The 22,042-nt window shown below is 50.9% G+C and overlaps 1 protein-coding gene across 3 annotated transcripts in view; it reads right to left on the bottom strand.

Annotated features, from left to right (window-relative positions):
• Window positions 1–909: 909 nt before the first annotated feature.
• Window positions 910–22,042, bottom strand: part of NCAN (neurocan) — a 23,102-nt gene continuing 1,969 nt past the window's right edge. For 2 of the 3 annotated variants that reach the window (XM_019641754.1, XM_019641757.1), the window contains exons 2-15: window positions 20,525–20,604; window positions 19,195–19,608; window positions 17,315–17,489; window positions 17,094–17,221; window positions 16,350–16,643; window positions 14,829–15,410; window positions 13,181–14,632; window positions 9,237–9,353; window positions 8,018–8,131; window positions 6,531–6,689; window positions 5,275–5,357; window positions 3,235–3,379; window positions 2,349–2,531; window positions 910–2,093 (exon numbers count right to left, since the gene is read on the bottom strand). In XM_019641754.1, the coding sequence (XP_019497299.1) occupies window positions 1,948–2,093; window positions 2,349–2,531; window positions 3,235–3,379; window positions 5,275–5,357; window positions 6,531–6,689; window positions 8,018–8,131; window positions 9,237–9,353; window positions 13,181–14,632; window positions 14,829–15,410; window positions 16,350–16,643; window positions 17,094–17,221; window positions 17,315–17,489; window positions 19,195–19,608; window positions 20,525–20,597 (4,065 nt within the window). In that variant the 5' untranslated portion in view covers window positions 20,598–20,604 and the 3' untranslated portion in view covers window positions 910–1,947. The remainder of the gene's footprint in view (window positions 2,094–2,348; window positions 2,532–3,234; window positions 3,380–5,274; window positions 5,358–6,530; window positions 6,690–8,017; window positions 8,132–9,236; window positions 9,354–13,180; window positions 14,633–14,828; window positions 15,411–16,349; window positions 16,644–17,093; window positions 17,222–17,314; window positions 17,490–19,194; window positions 19,609–20,524; window positions 20,605–22,042) is intronic. The other variant, XM_019641756.1, reaches the window with a different exon arrangement.

Here is a 22,042-nt window from a genome sequence, read left to right as displayed (position 1 = left end):
AAGACCCCCCCCCAAAAAAAGTTGCATCTCCAGTCCCACAACAAAGGAACACTCTTTTGTGACATGGATGACTGAAGATGTGTTGTTATCATATTTTTTAAACCAAGAAGAATTATCAAAGCAAGAAGGCAAACCTATTTCCCTGGGCTTTCTCAATGGAAACCAAAGGCAGAACAGTGGACAATGTCTATAGCAGGGTAGACTAAAGACCATGGTCAAAGACCAGAGTCTAGTTTGCACTTCTCAATCTTTTCCTAAATCTGCCCCTGGATGTAGGAAGGAACGCAATTATGTTGTGGTCCCTTCTCCAAAGCAGAGAGCAGTGCTTGGTATCAGATGGAGGCAGGACCAAACCCTTATTTCTTTCTTGGCTATGACGTCAAGCCAGTGTCTTTCTTTTGTCTGAGCCTCAGTTTTGTCATGTGTCAAATGAGAACATAATGGTTCCTAAGTCACTAGGTTGTTGAGAAAATTCAAGGAGATAGTGTATAAGTTCTTAGCATGGTACCTACTCCAAAATTGTCAACTATAATTATTACTTCTCAGGAGGGACATAGGCTCGGTCAACACATTCCGTTTTCTACTGAACCCTTAGATAGACCAATATGTTTGCTTTTATTTTTCTTGTAAAGTGCCATTCTCCACTGTGGTTTTTAACACCAATTCACAGATTTTACCCAGACTGGAGGAGCTGAGAGTAGACAAAACATGGAGGAAAAGCTGTGGATCTTTTCCTCCCAGAGATCAAGGAGCTGAATCTTGGCCTTTACCTTGGAAAGTCCTTTTATAGGTTGTAGATTTGGGGAGAGAAGGCCTAGTGAGTTCTTTCCTACTTAAAAAGTTAAAAAAATATATGAGAGAAAAATGTGTGTGTGTGTGTGTGTGTGTGTGTGTGTTTCGGTTTTAACACTGCATCTCTCTACAACATGACTGCAGGTAGATGTCACCACTTCAATTTTTAAGCATTTCTGGTCTCCCAGGCAGTGGATGGAGGCAGGGATAGGGCAGGGCAGTGCACTACCAACATCTGCTTGAGGGATGGGTACGGACACTGAGCTAGACAACTTGGCACCTCCTTGGTCCAGGAAGGAGGTTCTTTGTCTCCCTGAGAGATGGAGGGGGAAGAAATCTGGGCTTGTCAAACCCTAAATATCCTCTCATCTGTGTGTGTGTGTGTGCGCGCAGGTTTGATTCACCACACATGCAGAACCACCAAATCTCAGCACTGGGACTAGTCCTGGGACGGTAAGCAATACACTTTCCCTCCATTGCCCACATTATTACTCTGACTAGTCTGATCCCTAACTCAGAGGGCACAGATTATTCTAAAAACATTCCTAAAATTCAGTACATAGGAGTTTAACACTGTTTATCCACCAAGACCAAAGACTGAACTTGGGCTGAAGTCCAGGGTAAAAGAAGAGCAGTCGTCAAGTTCAAGCAGTGTGCTTCCATGTAGTTTTCTATTCCCAAAGCCAGTGACCTCCCCTAAAGGCTTCAGGCTGCATTTGGGACATCTGACAGTTTACGAAGCCTAAATCTCTAGTGTGAAAAGCAATTCCTTAGTGTGAATCCAAATATATACTCTTGTACCCTCATCAAAGCCTTATTTCAACCACTGGCAGGCAGCCTTGCCAACAAAAGACTAAAATCTAGTGCAGCAAAGAGTGATCTTTGCTGATTGTGCTTCCCTCCACTGGGAGATGCTCCCAGATGCCAGCCTGACTAGAACTGGATTTTCAGACTCATGGCTACACCTGCCAAGAGGACCTGTGTATGTAAGAAAGAGGAGAGGCGAGCTTTTTACAAAGGATTACATGGTGGGGGGATGTGGTTTGGGGCTCAGGGGCTTCCAAACCCTCTTGTTTCTCTCTGGGCTCTGTCTCCCCAGGTGAAGACTCCAGAGGAGATGTGGGGAGGGGGTTGTGCTTTCTTTTGCCTGGTTCTTCAGCAGAAATTCCCTTCCTCCTTCTCCCAGTCCTCTGCTGGGTGTTTCTTGTGTTTTCTGCGCTCCTTGCGTGATTTGTGGTGGCGACGCTGGTGGTGGTGTTGGTGGTGGTGATGGTGTCGCCGCATCCGATGGGACCGTCTGGCTGCAGGGAAGTGAAGGATGACAGGGAAATGGCAAAAGGTGATGAGAAGAAGGTGGCCTGATGCAGTGGGCCTCCTTGGCGGGGAGGGGAAATGGAGGAAACACCAAGCAGGCTGATAAGTTCCCACTTATCTGCCAGGCTGTATTATTAGGCAGACATTCAGCCAGATCAATGTGTGTAGTTATAACATGTTTTAATCAGAGACTACAAATAGCTGGAAACTTGTGTTGGGGATGTCTGGGGGTAGCAACTTACGTTTGGTGCAGACGACTTGGGGCCGGTCCCACTTGCCATTGTTCTGGCACCGGATGGTGGCCACATGGTGCTGGGCAAATCCTTCGTCACACTGGTAGCGTACAGTGGCATGGACATTATACTTGGCCTTGTGGGCACCAATGGGTGAAGCGTTCTCCACTGCTGGAGGGGGACCACACAGCACTGGGGATGGAAGAAACTCCAATTAGGGAAGTGGCCACCACAGGGGCTGAACTGGTGTCCTCTCTTTTTGAGAATGACACACCTGTCCAGGTCCCATCCTTTGCCCAGCTGTGACCTCATAGGGCTAGAGGGGCTGTGTATGTCTCCTCCACCCAGACCAGGAGCCCTTTATGGGCAGAACCTCCTGGACACATCCCACCCCCTAATTCTTATGCATGATGGGAACGAAGGAGATGGGAAGGAAGAATAATCTGAGCAAAGGAAAGGATGAAAGGACACGAGAATTGGCAAAGACATGGAAGAATTTATACTCTTAAACAAAAGTATAAGAGAAAGGTGGACACAAGAATGCAAGTAAGTGTTTTCTTGGTATGTAAAGAGTTCTTACAAATCAGTAAGACCAGCAAGCTGATAGAAAATTAGGCAAAGGAGATAAACTAACAGGTCATAAGAAAATAAATCCATATAAATACTTATCAACATATGAACAAGTGGTTGTTCTCATCCTTGAAGATGTGCAAACTATGATAACATTGACACAATTTTTTTCGCACTTAGATGAATAAAGAACAAAAAGTTTGAGAATGTACAGAGTTGGCAAGGGTGGAAAAAAACAGGCACTCTTGAGTGGGTTTGAGTCTTACACTTACAAACTTAAATGAAATATTGAACAGGAGGAAAAGTGGGGAGGGTGGCAGCCTACCTGTGCCCTTCTTACAGACATAGGGGAGGTTGTAGTTGCAGGGAACATCATTCCAACGCCCACTCTCATGTGCCACCATCACCACACAATCCTCCCCGCCCGCGAAGAAATTGTCTGGCTGGTTCTCACGCCAGTTTTCATATTGCTGCAGGAATGGAGAGCAAGGGGTACTCAGGGGACCGGTGTCCTGGCCCAGACTCTGGCACTGTCCACTGTGGGGTTCCCCTGGCCAGACCACTCAGACTGTTAGGGACTCAGTGTTTCTATCTCTATGACGGACACTGTTCTGACTGCCCTGAGTGTGGCTGCCACTGCAGTCTGAGTCACCTCTCCACTGGTTGGGAGGCTGCAGTGCTCTGCCTCCTGTCTTGCTCCCTGAAAATCTGTTTCCCATATGGGTCACTCATTGTTAGAGAAATAGTTGAACAAAAGGTAACCTCAGCCTGGAAGTCCAGGAGGGCTTCCTTGAGGATGCAATGAAAGAACTGTAGGCTCAAGGATAGGAGTGATGCAGGCAGAGAACAGAGTTCCAAGCAGAGGGAATAGCTAGTGTAAAGGCCCAGAGGTAGGACTGAGCTTGTCCCATGTGAGGAACGGAATAGAGGCCAGTGTGGTTGGAGAAGCTTGATAGAATTGGGGTGTGGCCAGAGGGTGGGCAGGGGCCAGATCTTCTGGTAGAGGAGTGAATGTGGATATTTTTTCAATTATAGCAAAATACATACAACATAAAATTTACCATTTTAACCATTTTTAAGTTTCTGGTTCATTGGCATTTAGATCTACAATGTTGTGCAACCTTCACCACCGTCTGTTCTCAGAACTTTTTCATTACACCAAACCGAAAGTCTGTCCCCATTAGCAGTTACTTCCCATCCCTTCTCCCCCAGGCCCTGGCAACTACTAATCCACCTTCTGAATGTATGGATTTGCCTGTTCTGGACATTTCATATAAATGGAATCATACAATATGTGTCTTTTTATGTCTGGCTTCTTTCACTAGGCATGTTTTCAAGTTTCATCCACATTGTAGGGTGCGTCTGTGCTTCATTTTTTTTTTTAATCATTGTATGATTGGACAACATTTTGTGACTCCATTCATCTGTTGATGGACATTTGGGTTTTTCCTTTTGGCAACTGTGACTAGTGCTGCTGTGAACATGTGTGTACCAGTAACTGAGTCCCTGCTTTCACTTCTTTTGGGCACATACCTTGGAGTGGAATTGCTGGGTCATGTGCTAAGTCTATGTTTAACTTTTTGAGGAACTACCAGACTGTTCTGCATGGCAGGAGGAGGTAGGTCATTATCTTGAGAACCATGGGGAGTCTGACAGAACTTGAAGCAGGGAGAATCTTGATCTGATCTATGGTTTTTAAAAGGTCCCCATGTATAGGATTTCCTTTTGGGGTGATGAAAATATTCAGGAACTAGATAAAGGTGGTGATTGTACAACGTTGTGAATGAACTAAATGCCACTAAATTATGCACTTTAAAATGATTAATTTTATTATCTGTATTTACTTATAATTTTTTTATGTTTCAATTACAGTTGACAATAAATATTACTTTATATTTGTTTCAGGTGTTGATTAGTTTTATATTATGTGGATGTCACCTCAATTTTATAAAGTCCTCATGGCCGACAGGTAGAAGGGCAGGAATGTAGGTAGCAAGTGTGTGTGTGTTTGTGTGTGTGAGTATGGGGCCTGCTGCAGGGGTCCCAGGGAGCAATAACAGAGGCTGAGCAGGCAGGGGGATGTAGGGAAATGGGAATGTCTTAGAGCCCATGGCTAGAGGACCACACATAGTGGGTTTACAGCCTCAGTCACTAGATGGATGGGCCCTCTACAGGGTTGGGAAGTCAGGTAATTTGGGGCATCGCTGAAGCTCCTTTGCCTACTCCAGACCTCTGATGGCTGATTTACACAAGTGGGTAAAGTGAGGTCAGGGCATGGAGACATGTGGCTCATCCACATCCCTCTATTCTTGGTGGGATCCCAGTCAGCAGCCTGGCGGCAGAGACCCAGGCTCCAGCCACTCACCAGCCCCGTGTTGTCAGTCCATTGGAAATCCCTCTCCACGATCCTGTCATTCAGGCCAATCCACGTGTTTTCACGCCCAAAGCCTGCAGGGGTGGAGGGAGGGTCATGAGGGCTGGGTGCCCGCTCCTCCCCTAGCCTGGAGTACAGGCTGGAGGTGGGATAGAGGGTGTGGGAGAATCCAAGAGGGGTGGACCCAGACCCTTCCCCACCCTGGAGGTGGGCTGGAGGGAAAAGAGGATGGAGGTGGGGGTGAGGGGTGTATCCAGAGCCCCTCCCCAGTCGTGGGCAGGAGCCCCCTAGGAGCTGGATGCAGGTGGGGAGGGGGGGACCCCAGCTCCTTCCTCAGCCTGAGCACAGGCTGGAAGCCAGGTCTCCCTCTTCCCCAGCAGGCGGGGACTCTGGCTGCCCTCTCACCTGGGGGTTGGAGGGGGACAGAAAGGGCTGGAATTCGGCACTGGCCTTGGCATGATTTGTGGCTTAAACAAATGGCCAGAGAAAGGAATAAACGAAGACATGTCAATTCTTTGCAGAAATGAGAGAGTCAGGGACAGGAGAGCCTTCGGGTGGCTCTGGAAAGGGTGGTGGTGACACCCAGTGAGCCAGTCAGTCTCTGAGGATGGAGGAAGCTGAGGAGGACGGTGTTTATTACAGCCAGGAAAAAGAAATGCGTGAACTAGGAAATGAACAAATGAAAGAATTAATGGGACAGGATGGGGGAAACATGAATAAATGGATGGATGAACATACGGCAGGAGGGATAATGAATGAATCAATAAGTGCCAGACTTAATTAACGAGACACTCTTTTCCTAGATCTCTGCACAGCTCCTTCCTCGTTTTATTCCACATGTCACAGATGCTTCCCTGTTGCCCTCTATCCCCTGGTTGTTTTGTCATCAGTGTACTTTGAACCAGCTAAATGATAGTATAGAATTATTTAATTAGATATTTACTTGTTTGCCTATATCCCCCACAAGAATGTCATTCCCAGAGGACAGGACAATGTGCATCTCACTCATTGCTGTGTTCCAGTGCCTGCAACAGTGCCTGGCACAGAGTAAATGCTCAGTAAATATGTGATGAGTGAATGAATGAATGAAGTGAATGTATGAATTAACAAATAAATAAACAGAAATGGGAATTATTAAGTGGTCAGTGCTTGCGCTAATGAATCAGATAGGTGCATCTTCAGGATCCCGGAGGGGTGCCCTGTCAAAGGGACTGCAGGGCCACCCCTGCCCATGCCAGAGTCCCTACTGTTAATGAAGCTGTGTTCCTCAGGTGAGTGGATGCTGGTCAGGTGGCCGGCTCGGCGGCGGCAGTCCCTCTCGGCATCCTCCCACGCCCGCCGATGGGCAAAGTACCGGTAGCAGTGGCCCTGGAACTTGTGCCAGCCATGGTCACAACCCTCTGTGTCTGGGAGATGAGAAAGGAGTGTGAGAAGATCTGGTCATGAGTACAGCCAGCCCACCAGAGAGAGGGACCATCCAAAGTCACTGTGGGGCTAGGTCACCCCTCTTCCTGGGTCCATCCCACTCCCTCTGAGGCTCTTTCTCCCCTTTTCACCTCCCTCCTCCTTCACTTCACCTCCCTCCTTTTTCACTTCTTTTCTTTGTTGCTGGGAGAAATTCAACTGGAAGATAGTCACAGCCATCCCCTCTCATCCCACCTCTGGTATCTCCTTCTCTGATCTGTGGGGCCACACCCTTGGTGTGAATCTGGGAACTCAGGAAATAGTCTCAGAAAGGCCTAAAATTTACCTCCTGGCAAAAGGCTCAAATAGATATTTCTGCCAAAAAGATATACAAATGATCAAGAAGCACATGAAAAGATTGTCAACATCATTAGTCATTAGGACATGCAAATCAAAACCACAATGAAATACCATTTCACACACACTAGGATGGCTATAATTTTAAAACGGGAAAATAACAAGTGTCGGCGAGGATGTGGAGAAATTGGAACATTTGTACACTGTTGATGGGAATGTAGAATGATGCAGCTGCTGAGGAAAACAGTCTGGTGGTTCCTCAAAAAGTTAAACATAAAATTACCGATATGACCCAGCCATTCCACTCCTAGGCATAAACCAAAAAGAATGAGGGGAAAAAGGGATAGAAAACAGGTATTCAAACGAAAACTTGTACATGAATGTTCATTGCAGCACTATTTGCATTAGCCACAAGGGGAAAATAATCCAAATATCCCTCAAGTGATAAACAAAATGCGGTCCATCCAATATAATACATATGGAATATTATTCAGCGATAAAGTGGTACGAAGCACTGACACACACTACAATGTGGATGAACCTCAAAAACATGATGCTGAGTGAAAGAAGCCAGACACAAAAGGCCACATAGTGTGTAATTCCATTGATATGAAATGTCCAGAACGGGCAAATCCATAGAGACAGAAAGCAGATTAGTGGTTGCCAGGGGCTGGATAGATGGGGAGTGAAGCATGACTAGTAATAGGAAGAGGGTCTTCTTTTGGGATGATGGAAATGTCTTGGAACTTGCTAGAGGTGGTGGCTGCAACCACATTGAGAATGTATTGAATGCCTTTGAATTGTACACTCTAAAAAAGTTAATTCTACATTATGTGAACGTTAAAAAAAAAGTTTGCCTTCTATTGGACTCACAGCCATGGAACCTGAGGTGGAGAACTGCAAGTATGTGTGGAAGCCTGTGGCGTGACACCCATCCCCACTCTTGTTTCTGGGGTCTCAGCAAGAGACTCACCTTTCTCACAGAGGCTGCCCCCGTAGCTGGGGAGGCAAAGGCAGACGAAGGCGTTGACCTCATCAATGCACGTACCTCCGTTCTCACAGGGGCTGGAGACACAGTCGTCGACGTCTGAAGGGGAGAGAGAGGCGCTAAGTCAGAGGTCAGCCTCCCCTTGGCTCCCAGTTCCCGCAAGAAACCAGGCAGAAGATGGGGTCATGATCCTGCCATCCATCCTCAACCTGAGTGCAGCAGCAGCACCCTGCCCAGATGGTCTGATGACTCTGGAGGTCAAGGGGGTGGAGCCTCACATGATTAACATAAATTAGTATTAATGAGAGCAGGTGCCACAGGGCTGGCTGAGGGCCAGAGTGTGCAGAACATTCCACCTGACTCTAGAACAATGAAGGTTATACTTTCGCCAACAGACCCACAGGATGCCGAAGTTGGAGAGTCTCTTTGGAATGAGGAATCTGGGAAAACTGGGTTCCAGTGCATTTACAAGGATCTGCACCGAGTCACAAAGCTGTTTGTAGAGGAAGATATCCAGTTGAACTTCCTCTCCTTCCACCCTTGTGTAGACAGCGCCTGAGGCATGTATGACGTTGGGCAAGTCACTTCCACTCTCGAGACTCACTTTCTTTTTTTGCGAAGTGGTGATAATGGCACTTTGTCAAGGGTGGTAGTGAGTGAAGAGTCAATGGAAGAACTCAAGAAACTATGTCATTTATATTTATTGTTAATAATCTATAATTAGTAGTGTGGTTGTGAAGGTCATGAAGTCCGTGAGATGATGCACAGAGCTCAAGAAACTATATTATTTATGTTTATTGTTATAATTTCATAATCTGTAACATTTCTTGTGTTGGGCTTTGGGGCTAGCGTTCAACAGTTCTGGTGGTGGTACTTATACCTCTGCCTACCCAGGAAAGGGTAAGATCCCCTGGGGCCCTTGGCTGGAAGGAGTCTGAGCCTTATCATCCCTTTGTCTTTCCCTCCCCCACTCCTGCCTGGTAGTAATGGGAGGCAGCACACCAGAGCCTCAGCCCCCAGGATGAGACCTCAGCTGGCTGGTGCTGGGGCTGATTTACCAGATCCAAGGAGCGGGGTGGAGAAGGGAGCATCTAAAGCCAGCATTTTGTGAACCCTGAGTTCTCATGGGGATGACCACTGGGGTAAACCCAGGGCTCTGGAGTCAGACAAGTCCAGGTTCAGATCGCAAGTCCAGGGCACTCACCAATTTCACAGTTCTCCCCAGCGAAGCCCTGGTCACAGCTACAGCCATACATGGTACCATTGGCTCTACAGGTGCCCCCGTGCAGGCAAGGGTTGTTCTCACAGGGATCTGAGGGGGCTGCAGAATGGAGAGGCAGTGCAGGGAGCAGTCAGGCCACCAGATTTGCCTTCTTGGAATCCAGACCTCAGGCCCCTAATGACCCCCTAATGGCCCCCTGGCCCAACCCCTCTCTGTGGAGCCCCCTCTATAACTTCCCAATAGGTAGGCACCAAATTCCTCTCACATGCTCCTGTGACAAGGAGCTTACTCCTTCCAGGAACTGCCCCAAAGCATCTGTGGGCTGTCCTGTCTGTGGTAAAGTCCTTCCTGAACTGGAATGGGCTTCCCAAAGCTGCTTAGGAAGTCTTCTTCTAGAACATGGGTTTACGTGCCCTCTCTGACTTGTCCCTCTCTTCTGGACATGCCCTGCTGGCCACTGTATTTTTCACAATTTAGAGCACAGCAGTGGACATAAGGTTGCAAGAGTGGGAACCATCACCTCCTACATTTGGTGGCTCAACTCTTTTGATGCAATTTCAATGGTTATATTGTGGAGAGGTGGTGGATTACAGTGGTTACTCATATAACCATGGGCTCTTGAGTCAGAGAGGCCATTCAATCCCTCTGCCACTCACTAGAGGACCCTGGTCAAATTGCTTCTCTGAATTTCAGTTGTCTCATCTACAAAATGAAAATAAAAATAGTTCATCTCTCTCCCCCAGTCCTGACCATAATGCATGTCCAGCTCTGTGTATATAATGCTGGACTTCTTGAGGGGTCTCAGCATTGCTTAACATAGACCAGGCATCCAGAGACCATTTAGGAATGTGGGTCTCTGTCCCCCTCCCCAGCCACTTCCCCCATCAGCTGGGTTTCCCTGGAGGCAGGAGGGTCTCCCCTCCCCATCTTGGGGGCCTGGGCGCCTTTGGGTGGGTGATCTGTATCTTGGAGCCTGGGAGAGGCAGATAAAGAACCCCCATCCTAACCTCTTCCCTTGTCTGGGCAGCGTCCAAAACTTCCACTGCACAGACAGACACTAGAACTGAGGCACAGAGCAGGGAAGGGCCTGGCTCAAAGCCATACAGCGGGACAATACAAGAGCCAAGACTGGCCTCCAGGGCTCTGGAAGCCCAGTTTAAGACCCTCTCTCCAGCCCGTATAACCTAGAATTTATTTGTTTTGGCTTGGTCTGGGGCCTCACAAGAAACTGAGATGGTAACAAGCTGTCACCAACTCCCTGGTCTCCTGGCTTCCGCCCTCACCCTTCACAGGCTGTTTTCCTCATAGCTGCCAGAGGGAGCCTATGTAAACCTGTTATTGTCCCTCCATGGCTCCCCATTGCCTTCAGAGGAAAAGCCAAAGTCCTCACCACAGCACACAGGGCCTTGTGTGGTCTTCCCATCATCTCCCTGCCCTATTCCTGCTCTCTCCCTTGCTTACTCCACTCCAGCCACACTCTCCTTGCCATTCTTACTACAGGCCAGGCAGGGTGCCTCAGGGCCTTTGCATGGGCTGTTCCCTCTGCCTGGAAAGTTCTTCCCCCAGATCTCTGCATGGCTCCTCCCTCACCTCCTTCAGGCTTGCTCAGATTTCATCTGGCTAGAGAGGCCTTTCTGACACCCCTTCCAGAACTGGAAACCACACACTGGCCCCCCACCCCCACCCCACACATACACCCTTTGCTTCACTTGTCTCTTTGCCCATATCATTTTCTAACCTCCAATATCATTTAGTTATTTATTAGGATCATCGTTACATGTCCGTGCTCCCCCCAACCCCCCCGCCGAGCCGTGATGTTCCTTCCACATGGCAGCCACATATAGCTATTTAAGTTTAAATGAATTAAAAGGGAAAAAAAGTATAAATGCAATTCCTCAGTCTCACTAGCCACTTTTCAAGGACTCAATAGCCACACGTGGCTGGTTGCTACTGCATTAGATAGGGCAGCTCCAGAACATTTCCATCACAAAGTTCTAGAGTGCTGCTCTAGAATGTCAGCTTCCAGAGGACAAAGGACTTGGTCTTAGCACGGGGCCTGGAACATAGCAGGCACTCAATAATTGCTTGCTAATTGAATGAAGGTAGCTGAAGGCCTTCCTGCAGGGGCTGAAGCCTGTCCCTTGGGTGGTAGTATGTGCCCCCACGGATGACCAGAAGGGCCTGTGGCTGTGTCTGTCCCTAGTGCCACCCCAGCACCTGTGTGTGCACACACGTGGGGCTGCAGGGCGCAGGGATACGTGAGCCCCTCCAGGTGCCCCAAGCGGCCGACACCTGCCCACGGACTGGCGGTGACTCAGTAGCTTGCTGGTGCTGCATTTATTTTTGGCTTCATTAGCATTTCTGCCGCAAGCTGCGGGTGGGTAGGTACCCTCCCCCCAGTGCTGCCTGCCTCCTTCCAACCCAGTTGCCACTGGCTTCAGGCTGGAGCCAAAACTACAACAAAGTCCAAGAAATAGCCAGCCATGGCCCTGGGGTCTCCTCCAAATGCACTTTTCTTCACACCCCTCTTCATGTTTTCCATCCCACCTCTCTAACCCCACCCCTTCTCTAGCTCCTTTCCGCTGCCCCCCCACACACACACACACCAGTCTCTTTGCTCCCTCCAGGGTGAGCTCACGCCCTGCCAGGACCTCAGGTGTTTTGTTTGTTTGTTTTTAACACCAATGAAATACATGTTGTACAGTCTAGTGGTTGAGACAGGCTATGTTGTCAACCTGGTTTCAACCTTTATCCTTGACAGTCCCAGCTGCATAACTGCACAAGTCACTTGACCTTCCTGTGCCTTAGTCTCCCCATCCTACAGTGAGGATCATACTAGAGCTTGTTCCATAAGGGCGTTGTAAGGATTAACCAAGACGATTCCAGTCAAGTGCTCGAACAAGCCCAAGAACATGGGCTGTCACCGATAAGCTCAGCCTTTATCAATGCATGCATCCATGTCTGGGGTCTGCCTGCCTGCTGAGCATCTAAGAAAAGAAAATCCAGCCCTGGACACAGCCTAGAGGTGACAGGGTGAGAGACGAAACCCTGCATCCACTATTTCCACTTTGCCTTCAAAAAAGGGAGCAAGTGTAAAACCAATTGTGTTAATAAGAATGTTTTGCAACTCAGAAAGTGTCTTTTCATTAGCTGCTGCTTTTTTTTTTTTTTAATAAACTCACTTGACCAAAAAACAGCTCAATATGCAGGACCTAAAAAAAGGGTTTACTGCAGGTAAGCTGTGGGCAGACCTGGCCCCAGGAGAACAGGGCGGTGGCTTCTTCTGGACTTTGCTGGACACAGAGCAGCTAAGGCTTATGCAGACTTGGGCTCCCACTGAAGTTTGGCCACTGACATTCCACCCTCAGCCTCAATTTGCTGTCTGTAAAATGGGGGTTATAGTCCCCACTCCCACCCCTTCCCAGTATCCACTTTCCCTGTGGCTCTAGGTCCCCCACGATCTGAACCACTGAATTCTAGCTGCAATTCCCACTCTCCAGGAAGCCCTCCCTGCCATATCTTCTCCATCTGGCCCCCCTGGGAGGTGTCTGTGTCCAGCTCTGTCTTCCCCAGGCTGGAGCATTGCTGAAGGCTGGCCCCCAGCATTACGCAGCACTGTCTGGGCTCAGTGTGGCCATGAACATGAGTTGTTGACTGAACCCAAATCAAACTCCACCCAACGCCTCATCATTCCCCCATCGTTCACTGTGACTCGAAATACATCAACTTGACCTCCTGACTTTGCCCAGGCTGGTACCTCTCTCTGCCAGGAACACCCTTTCCATAATTCAACTCGCCTGACAAGCATCCACCTCCAACGTCATCTCCTGCTAGAAACCTTCCCAGGCCCCCAGAAACAACCCTTTCTCCCTGGTCTCCAAACCCTGGCCACAGTGGGCTGTATGAGGCCATAGCTTTGAACTCACTCTGCTCTGCACTCCCATTTGCAGGGGTCCCTGGCAGGGCTGGCTCCTCTCCACTTGCTGCCTCCTCCACACCAGCATTCTCCGCCAGAACTTCCAGCTCAAACTCATCCAGGACTCGGGGGGCAGGCAGCAGGGTGCTGAGGGAGTCCCACGGCACTGTAGGCTCCCCCGAGGATACTAACACAGGCTCATCCATGCTGGCCGCAGTAGGTGTCCAAGAAGGAAAAGTGGGCTCCCTCAGGGGGCCGCCCTCTTGTGGAGAGACCAAGGCTACCAGCATTCCTTGGGTCACCATCTGGCCCTTTGGCTCTGGGTGGGGTTGGGAGCTGGATGTGGCCAGGATCCCAACTTTGTCCCCCTGGTCCAGGGACATGAGGGATGTCACCATGCTTGTATCCACAGCTACTTGAGGGCTCAAGGTGGGGCTTTCAGTTCCTTCCATCATGCGGGATCCAGGTTCCCAAACCCCACCAGCATCACTGGGGTCCAGCGTGGTCATGGAATCTGTGGGACCCACCATGGCTTCTCCATCTGTAGCAGCCAAAGACTCCAAACTTGGGGTGACCCCAGGCATCAAGGAGACTCCGGAGCCCCCCAGTGGTGCAGAATGGGGGTGGAGGTCCAGTCCTTCACTGTGCAGTGAGGGCCAACTGCCCTGTGCTTCATCCATGGTGGCCTGTGAGCTGAAAGTGGGACTCTCTGCTGTGCTAAAGACTCCAGACTCAGACCCCGAGATGTCTCTCACTCCCATGGGCTCAGTGGCCGTCTCCATGGGGGTGAAATCTGCTGTCACATTCCCATCCACAGAAGCCTGTGGGCTAAATCTGGGGTGTTCAGCTTTGCTGAGCTCAGTGGGGCTGGTCCCCCCAATTTCTCCAAAGTCTTCCCTGGGGGAGTTAGGACTGGCTCCAGCTCGTGTGTCTATGGCTACCTGTGAGGAGGCAGTAGGACTTCCTGGTCCACGGCCATTAAATGTCAGGAATATGGCCTCTCCACCCTGTCTTGTCAGGTCCAAGGAGGGGGACAAAGAATACACCTCTGGATAAATGGGGTCCTGGGGACCAGCCTGGGTCTCCGAGGCTGGGGAGGGTGGGGCAGCAGTCATGGCCTCATTATGTTCCTTGACCCCACTGTCCTGGGTGGGGAGGGGTGTAGGGTGTGGTGGGAGCCACAGTTTGGGGGCACGAAGCATGGCCATGACAGGGAGGTCTAGGGAAGTTTCCGGGGGGGACGCCTCCCAGGGGGCAGTGCTGGGACCCTCTGAGGGGCTAGGAACCAGGGCAGTGGCCTCTGAGGGGGACCAGGGATGGTTGGGCATGGCCAGCCTCACACTGGGGCCCTTGGCTTCCTTTAGCTCCAGGCCAAGGGCCCTGCTGGGGCCTGGGATGCTGGGTGGGGCCATGGTTGGGGGCCACAGCCAGGGCTCTGGGGTGCTCCTGCCACCAGGGGAACCTGCAACAATATCAACAATAGTAATTATAATTATACCTCAGCAGGTCCTTCTATTGAGTGTCTCCTGGGTTTAGGCCTGAGAGAGGGTTTCTGAGCCTCAGTGAGGCCAGGGGACCCAGCAGCAATTTGGAGTCTCCTCCCCCTGGCCCCCTCAGACCTCCACTCAGGTCCCATCTGCCCCTTGGACCCCACTCACCAGCTCCAGGCACATCCACCTCATTGGTCAGTACGGCCCAGGGGCTTTGGCTCCGGCCACTCCCTGAGGTGTCTGTGGCTCCGGTGGCCAGGGGAGGCTCCACGTGATTCCCAGCAGCCTCTGGGGTAGGGGGCTGGGCACTGGTCTTGAGACCCACCTCCAGCCCTTGCTGGGATTCCTGCTGCTGGAAATGGCGACCATTCAACACTTTAAAGCGCCCCCTCCTCTTGGGCATAGGGCCAGCTGGGGTTGCTTCAGCAGTGCCTGCCTCCACGCTGCTGGGGTGGGGGGCCACCGTGCTCAGCCATGCCTCCTCAGCCTCCATGGCAGGCCTTGAGGTTAGTGTGGGGCCCCCAACGGCAGGGCCATGGGTGTTTTGAGACTCCTGCTTCTCTGCCAAGATCAGAGGCTCTTCCTCTCCACTGGACACCAGAGGCTCCTGGAAGTCAGGGGTGACCACCTCCTCCTCCCCCAGGCTGGGCTCCAGTTCTTGGGCTGGGGGCCCTTCTGCTGACAGAATCTCCCCCTCATCCCCAGATGAGGGGGTCTCTGGGTCTCCATGTTGTGGTGTAGGGTGATGAGCTGTGTGAGAAAGCAGAAGAGGTTGTGTTAGGCTCAGGGGCTGGCTGGGAAGTTCTGCCTGAAGTCTATCCACATTCCAGCATGCTGCAACATAGACCTTCTGAGTATCCCTGTCTCTTTGCGCCCCTCTGTCTCTCTGGGTGGTTTCTGGAATCCCCCATTGAGAGAGAGAGAGAGAGAGAGAGAGAGAGAGAGAGAGAGAGAGAGAGAGAGGGAGATGCAAAGCTATCATCCCCACTGTTCAGGCTTGGGCCCACTGTCAAGGTCACAGTCAACTGGTCATAGTAAGGGGTCAAGGGACAGCTAGGCAGTGGTCAACTCTCATGGAGGCAGGTAAGACCAGGGCTGTAGCTCCTCCCCGTAGGAAGAAAGTGCCTAATGGGCGTGGCCACGACCTTACAAAGGACTTTTCCCCCCTTATGTAGAACACTTAACTCCTCAGAGTTGAATTTTGCAGCTTCTGAGGCTGTGGCCGCATCACAAGGGCGAGAGTCATCCCTGGTCCCGTCCTTGGGGATGTGGCCTGGCCAAGGGGGCGTGGCTAGGCTAGGCATCATCTCCTCCTCAGGGGTTGCTTATAGGCAGGGCTCCAAGTTAGACACGCTCCATCAAGGGGCGTGTCTTTCAGGGACCTCAGGATTTATAGCCCACCCCATAAACAGGAGTTCCCGCCAGAGCTTAGGGCCGTGTTTTCCCCCTCCAAGGCAGCGCTCCAGGAGAAATGTCTCAGCGGCGTAACTTTCATCCGAGGGCAAGGCTTATCGCGGAGTGGTTTCCGCGTGTATCTCCACTACACCGCGTCCGCCTTCACCAGAAAGCAAAGATCTCGGGGGCGTGACTATTACCGAGGTGCGTGCCCTTGGGTATGGCCACCAGGGACACACCCTCCGGGGCGTGACCACCAGGAATGCTCTCCCCGGTGCGTGGCTCCCTACGCACCTCGGAAGCAGTAGGCGTCGAAGCGCGCTCCAGGAGCCGGGAATCCAGTGCGGTTGGCGAACCGGTAGACTGTGCGCACGCCTGGGGCGGGACCCCCGCAGCGCCGGCGAGGCGTCTGGATCGGGTAGCGTACGCTGCCATCGGCCAGCCAGCCCGGGTCGCATTGGTCCAGGCCTTCGTGCCAGGCCAGGTGCAGCTGCCCCACCGAGGCCAGCGCGGCGCCCTGGCGGCGGCACTGGGCACGCGCCCCTGCCAGGGTCAGGCGGCGGGCGGGGCCCACATAGAAGACCTCGCCTGCGGGAAGGAGCGAGCATAGGTTAGGGGGTTCTGGGGGACCCTCTCCCGGAGTCTGTGAAGCGGGCCCCACCCCATATAACGGCAACTTGGCAGAAGAGGTGGCTTTAGCTTTTTTTTCTTTCCCACAAATAATGTAACTTGGGCTTCAGAGAGACGGAGGTGCTCAGTGAGGGGGAGAGGAAGAGGAGAGATAGGAAGGGGGAGAGGGGTTCAGGGACAGGGAGATACTCAGAAAAGGGGACAGAGCCTCAGAGATGGAAGTGGCCTAGAGAGGGGAAAGGGGCACAGAGAAGGAGAGGGGCTCAGGGAGGGGAGGAAAGCTCAGGTAAAGGGTGGGCCCAGGTCTTGGCTGCAGGTTTAGAGAAGGATGAGACTTAGAAGGGATGGGGTTTGGGGAAGGTAACAACTGCTCAGGGAAGGGAGGTTTTCTGTCAGCCCCAGACTTACCCCCCAGCTCACGGGCAAAGCAATACACATCGTAGAGTTCCCGTGGGTCGCGCCTCCCATAGCTCCTCACCCCTGGAAGGCTGCTACGGTCGCCATAGCAACCAGGACGGGACTGGGTGATAGGATACCTGACAAGACAAGGATGTGTGCTCCTGGGGCCCCCATGAACCACCTTTCCCCAGGCCAGTTCTCCATCTTCCCCACCCTGTGTACCCCCTCACCGAACAGTGTGGTCAGAGAGCCAGCCGGCATCACAATTGTCAAAGCCATCCTCAAAGGCAGCCTGGAGGTGGCGTGGGGCTGCAATAGTGGCTGAGCTGAGACGACAGGCCTCCTGGGCCTCAACGAAGGTCAGTGCATAGCGATCCTGGGCTGCCCGATAATGAAACACAACACCTGTGGGGGAACATGCAGGATAGGGGACCAGTTTATGCGGGAATCTTCAAGAACAAACCTCCCTCTGGAGAATGTCCCCCACCCCTCAGTCTACTAATAATAGACATGCTGCAGTACACTGCCCTGTACCACCTCCATTCATTCAGCATCAGGCATGGCGCTAGGGCAATGGTGGGGAATGAGACTGATATGCCCCCATTTTACAGACGAGGAAACTGATAACAGTGGCCATCAAGGGCTAGAATTTGTCAAATATTTACTACATTAAAAGCATTTATAAGCACTATGTCATTGAAATTTTACAACTTTATGGTTATCTCCATTTCCAGAGGAGGAAACTAAGGCTCACAGGTTGCAGGATATGACCAGGGCCACATAGACAGTTTGAGACAGAGCCAGAATTCAGATCCAGTAAGTTCTGACTCCAAAGATAGCATTCTTCATGCTCAGGGCTAGGCCCTGGAGGTGACAGGAGACATGGAGATGAGTGAGAGAGAGTCTGCCTTTAAGGAATTAAGCACATGCATTGATAGGGGAAGCACTGGCAGTAAGTAATGGGAGATCAAATGTGGTTCTTGCCCACCCTAGGAATGTAGTCACAGAAGGCTTCATGGAGGAGGTGTCATATAGGTCAGGATATGAAGCATCAATAGTGGGCTTACTGTGATTAAAATTCTGATTTAGGGATGAAAGAAATGGCTGAGCAAGACAAAGGAATAAAACATTTTGCTCCATCTTATCAAATCTAGAGCTCCCAGAAGGCAGCAGCTGTGTCTCAGTCATGACTATGCCCCCAGTTATGTGGTGCTCAATTAATGTTTGGCTGAATGAATTAATTGAACAAACTCAGAGGTGGAAATCCCTTCCTTCACCACTTACCAGTTTTCTTTGAGGTTTATTGGTTTTGAGAAGGGAAGCCTTGAAAAGGGATGACTGGCTGACCCCATAAAATATGCAGTGAGACACTGTTGGGTGAGGGAAGACTGTGCCCCAGGACAGGGGTGCAGGGACTTGCCCTTGGCCAACATAAGTTAAGGGACATCAATTTCCCAGCAGGAGTTTACAGGGTGTTTTCCACACAACAGTCCATTCACTGAGTCATTCCTCAGATATCTATCGGGCATCTATTGTGTGCCACACCCTGTTCTTGGACTTTGATTTAATAATTTAAAAAAACCTTTTTTTTTTTGCCTTTTTCACCTTGATCAGTTAGGAAAACAGAAACTACACTGGATATTTCAACAGCAAGAATTTAATATAGGAGGTGGTTAAACAGGTATTTGAAGGCTGGTATTTACTTAATATGTATTTTCAATCAATTTTTTAAAAGAACCTCACTTTTTAAAAACATAAATTTATTTTAAGAATAAATGTGTAGTCCTATTTTAAACAGGAAGCCAGTATCCTTTCCCTCCTGTGAAAGCTGGTAACCATGAAATGGACTTAAAACAAGGTTATGAAATCCTGTGGAATCCTGTGGTCCACAAGAGACTGAGCCAGAGGCTGCTTGCTCTTAGCTAAAAGAGAGAGAGAGGTGTTAGAGGGGGTAATACCTGTGGAAACTTTCTTTGTGACTTGATCAGAAAAATTGAAAGGGAATCACTCACTGTTCAGGGAGTGATTTCTAAGGTGACATTCAGTGGATGGGCTTCAGGCTCTGCCCCTCTCCCTCCCAATGTTGGCCCCTCCCCTGCCCCCAACTGACCTGTCACCTCCAGGGACACCAGGTCCTGCTCATCCTCGATGCCCCTCACCACCTGGCAGCGGTAGAGCCCGGAGTCGCTGGCCCTCAGCGGCCCCAGTAGCAGCGTGGCGTTGGCCCGGTGCTGAGGGTAGGCGGGCAGAGACACACGTCCCTGCCAACCCTTGGCCACTCGAACCACATTGTCCTTGGCCACCAGGATGGGCAAGTCCTGCCACTGGCCTGATGCAGTGCGCACCTTGGTCCACTTAATCCGAGGGGCTTCTCTGGCTGCACCCAGCCATGGCCGCAAGGTGAAGAGACAAGGCAGGGCCGCCAGCTCCGCCAGTGCAGCCCGCACCAACCCAGACCCCACCTTCTGCATGTGGAGCCCCTTCTCGGTGGCAGCCGTGGCAGCAGTAGTGGCATCCTGTGTGCCTGGGGTGGGAGAGGTGGACAGAGGCCTGAGTCAGAGGCAACGACCAGCAGAGACTATTTCCCTCACTTTACAAGTAGGGAGACTGAAGCCAGAGAGGTTATGGTGCTTGCACAACATCATGATGCAGTGCACAGATCTGTGATCTGCACCTCAATCTGTGAGCCTAAGAGGAATGGGGTAGAATCCCTTCGAGTCTGGATCCCAGAGGCCAGTGACTATGTCACTGACTCACTATGTGGCCATGAGAAAGTCACTGTCCTTTGAAACCATGGTTTCCCTAGGAGTTTAGCAAGAGGCAGCCATTGGAAGGGAAATGGTGTTTATGGAGTACCTTCTATGTAACAGGCACTTTATAGATAGCAAGCAGCCCATCTGATTTTCATAACCATCTACAGAGGTAGCCATGTGTTATCCTCTTTTTGAGGGGTTGAGAAAACTGAGGTTTAGAGACATCACTGTATTGTACTTACCTGTGGTCACAGAGCAAATCAGGAGGCATTTCTAAAGCCTGGGCTTTTGACCACCACTGGGGAGATGCCAGGAAGAGGTATACAGACAGACCTTTATTTTTATTGCCCTGCTCATGGCAGACATCACTAATCAATCTGCACACTAGTCTCTTTTCTCCCCTCCCTTCCCTCTCCCACCTCTTCCTCCCTCCTGTTCTCTCTCTCTCTAGTTCATCATAGCAAAACAGTGACAAGCAGGAACCTCCAGCCTCCACTGGCAATGACTAAAAATAATCTCTCAGGTGTCTTGTTCGCTTTTGACTTCAAAGACCCTTTTCATCTATTCTCATTTTATTCTCCACACCAAGCTAAGGAACCAGCAGGAGAAGGCTCTTGAGTTAAAAAGCTGCCCCATCTTGTCCATCCCCCAGACCTCAATGTCTCCCACCCTACCAAGCCAACTCACCCTGTTCCCCAGCCACCAATAACAGCATCTGGAACACCAGGAGGCTCAAGGCCCAGACAGATGTGGCCCCCATCCTGGACCTGGATCGAGGAGAGGGAGGGAGGGGTGAACACAACCCTCCCAGACAGTCAGCATGGAAAAACCAAGTCCTCTCTCTACACATCTGGAAACTGGGGCTCAGAGAGGCCAGTGTGTCACTCAAGGTCACACAGGCAGCAAGCAAGCCAGGATCCAATCCCAGGACCAGCTGACTTCAGAATCCCAGCAGTGATGTCTCATGGTCATAAGAATGGGTGCTGGAATGAATCAGAACTTGAGGTTGTCTCTGTGTCTGTTCCTTGCTGTGTGACCTTGGGCAGGTCGCTTAGCTTCTCTGTGTCTCAGTTTCTTAGTAGGTCAGATGGGGATAACATAAGGTAGTTGAAAGGAATAGATGAGTTAATAAAGTCAATACATACAAAACGCTTAGAGCTGCCTGGCACAAAGGAGTAAATTTCAGCGGTTGTTATTACTATTGACCTTAATAGAGGCAAGATCAAAATCCCATTTTGCAAGTTGTCCTCCCCATCAGACTGGTGGGTCCTCGAGGGCAGCAGCCAGTCCCAGTCTGCCCAGGGTCCCCAGTCCTGGCAGCAGGTTGGCCTCTAAACCAGCCTTTAATCTGGGTTTGTTGAATGACACAATTCTCAGCTTCAGTTCCAGGATTTGGTTGTTGCCAAGATTCTATTCTTGGTTTCTGGGATTTTTGAGGTTCTGCCAAGTCCCAAATGGAGGAAGGGGCATTGCCCCTGCCCATCCCACCCTCCCCCCAACTTCACACTGCCTGGCAAAGATGCCTCTTAGGTCCACAGAGAAACTCCAGCCGTGGGTCCAGCCTTCTACAGGGGTTGTGGCTCATGAGCATAAAGTGGACAATTATTGAGCACCAACTGTAAGCAAGGCCCATTCCAGTCACTGGGACAGAGCAGTGCCCTCCCCAACCTCACATTCTTCCAGAGACTAGAAACCCTGGGGAAGGGGCCTTCTGGAAGGACCCCCTCTCCAGGGCTCAGGAGGTGGGAGCAAATGGAAAGTTAGAATATCCTACAAACCCAGCCCTTGCATCCCCCCCCCCGCCATAAAAGAGTATCCCTGAGAGGGGAGTGTGGGTAGAGTCCAGAATGGGGTGCTGGGGGGGACAGCGGGCCCCCTCTCCAGCGTGGGTTCCCAACTCCCAAAGGCCCTTGCTGGGAGGCTGGCCCAGACCTGTCCGTGGTGCTGAACTCAGGCAGCAATGCAGTGGCAGTGCCCACTTGGTCTCTTTGCCTTCTTATTGCAGTGCCTCAGGGCCCAGAGAGGGTTAGTGATTTGCTTAAGGCTGCACAGCAGGGTAGAGGCTAGGCACTGTCTGGCTGGGTATTAGAGGGTGAGGCAGGATTCTGGGCTGCACCTGCCTCAGGAGGGCCTTAGGAGGGGGCAAGTTCCAAGAATTCTCTCTCTCTCTCTCTCTCTCTCTCTCTCTCTCTCTCTCTCTCTCAC

Source organism: Hipposideros armiger, unplaced genomic scaffold, assembly GCF_001890085.2.
Source record: "Hipposideros armiger isolate ML-2016 unplaced genomic scaffold, ASM189008v1 scaffold_64, whole genome shotgun sequence".
In the NCBI taxonomy this organism is placed as follows: domain Eukaryota; kingdom Metazoa; phylum Chordata; class Mammalia; order Chiroptera; family Hipposideridae; genus Hipposideros; species Hipposideros armiger.
Note: the sequence above shows the minus strand (reverse complement) of the source record. Positions and strands in the feature narration are given on the sequence as shown.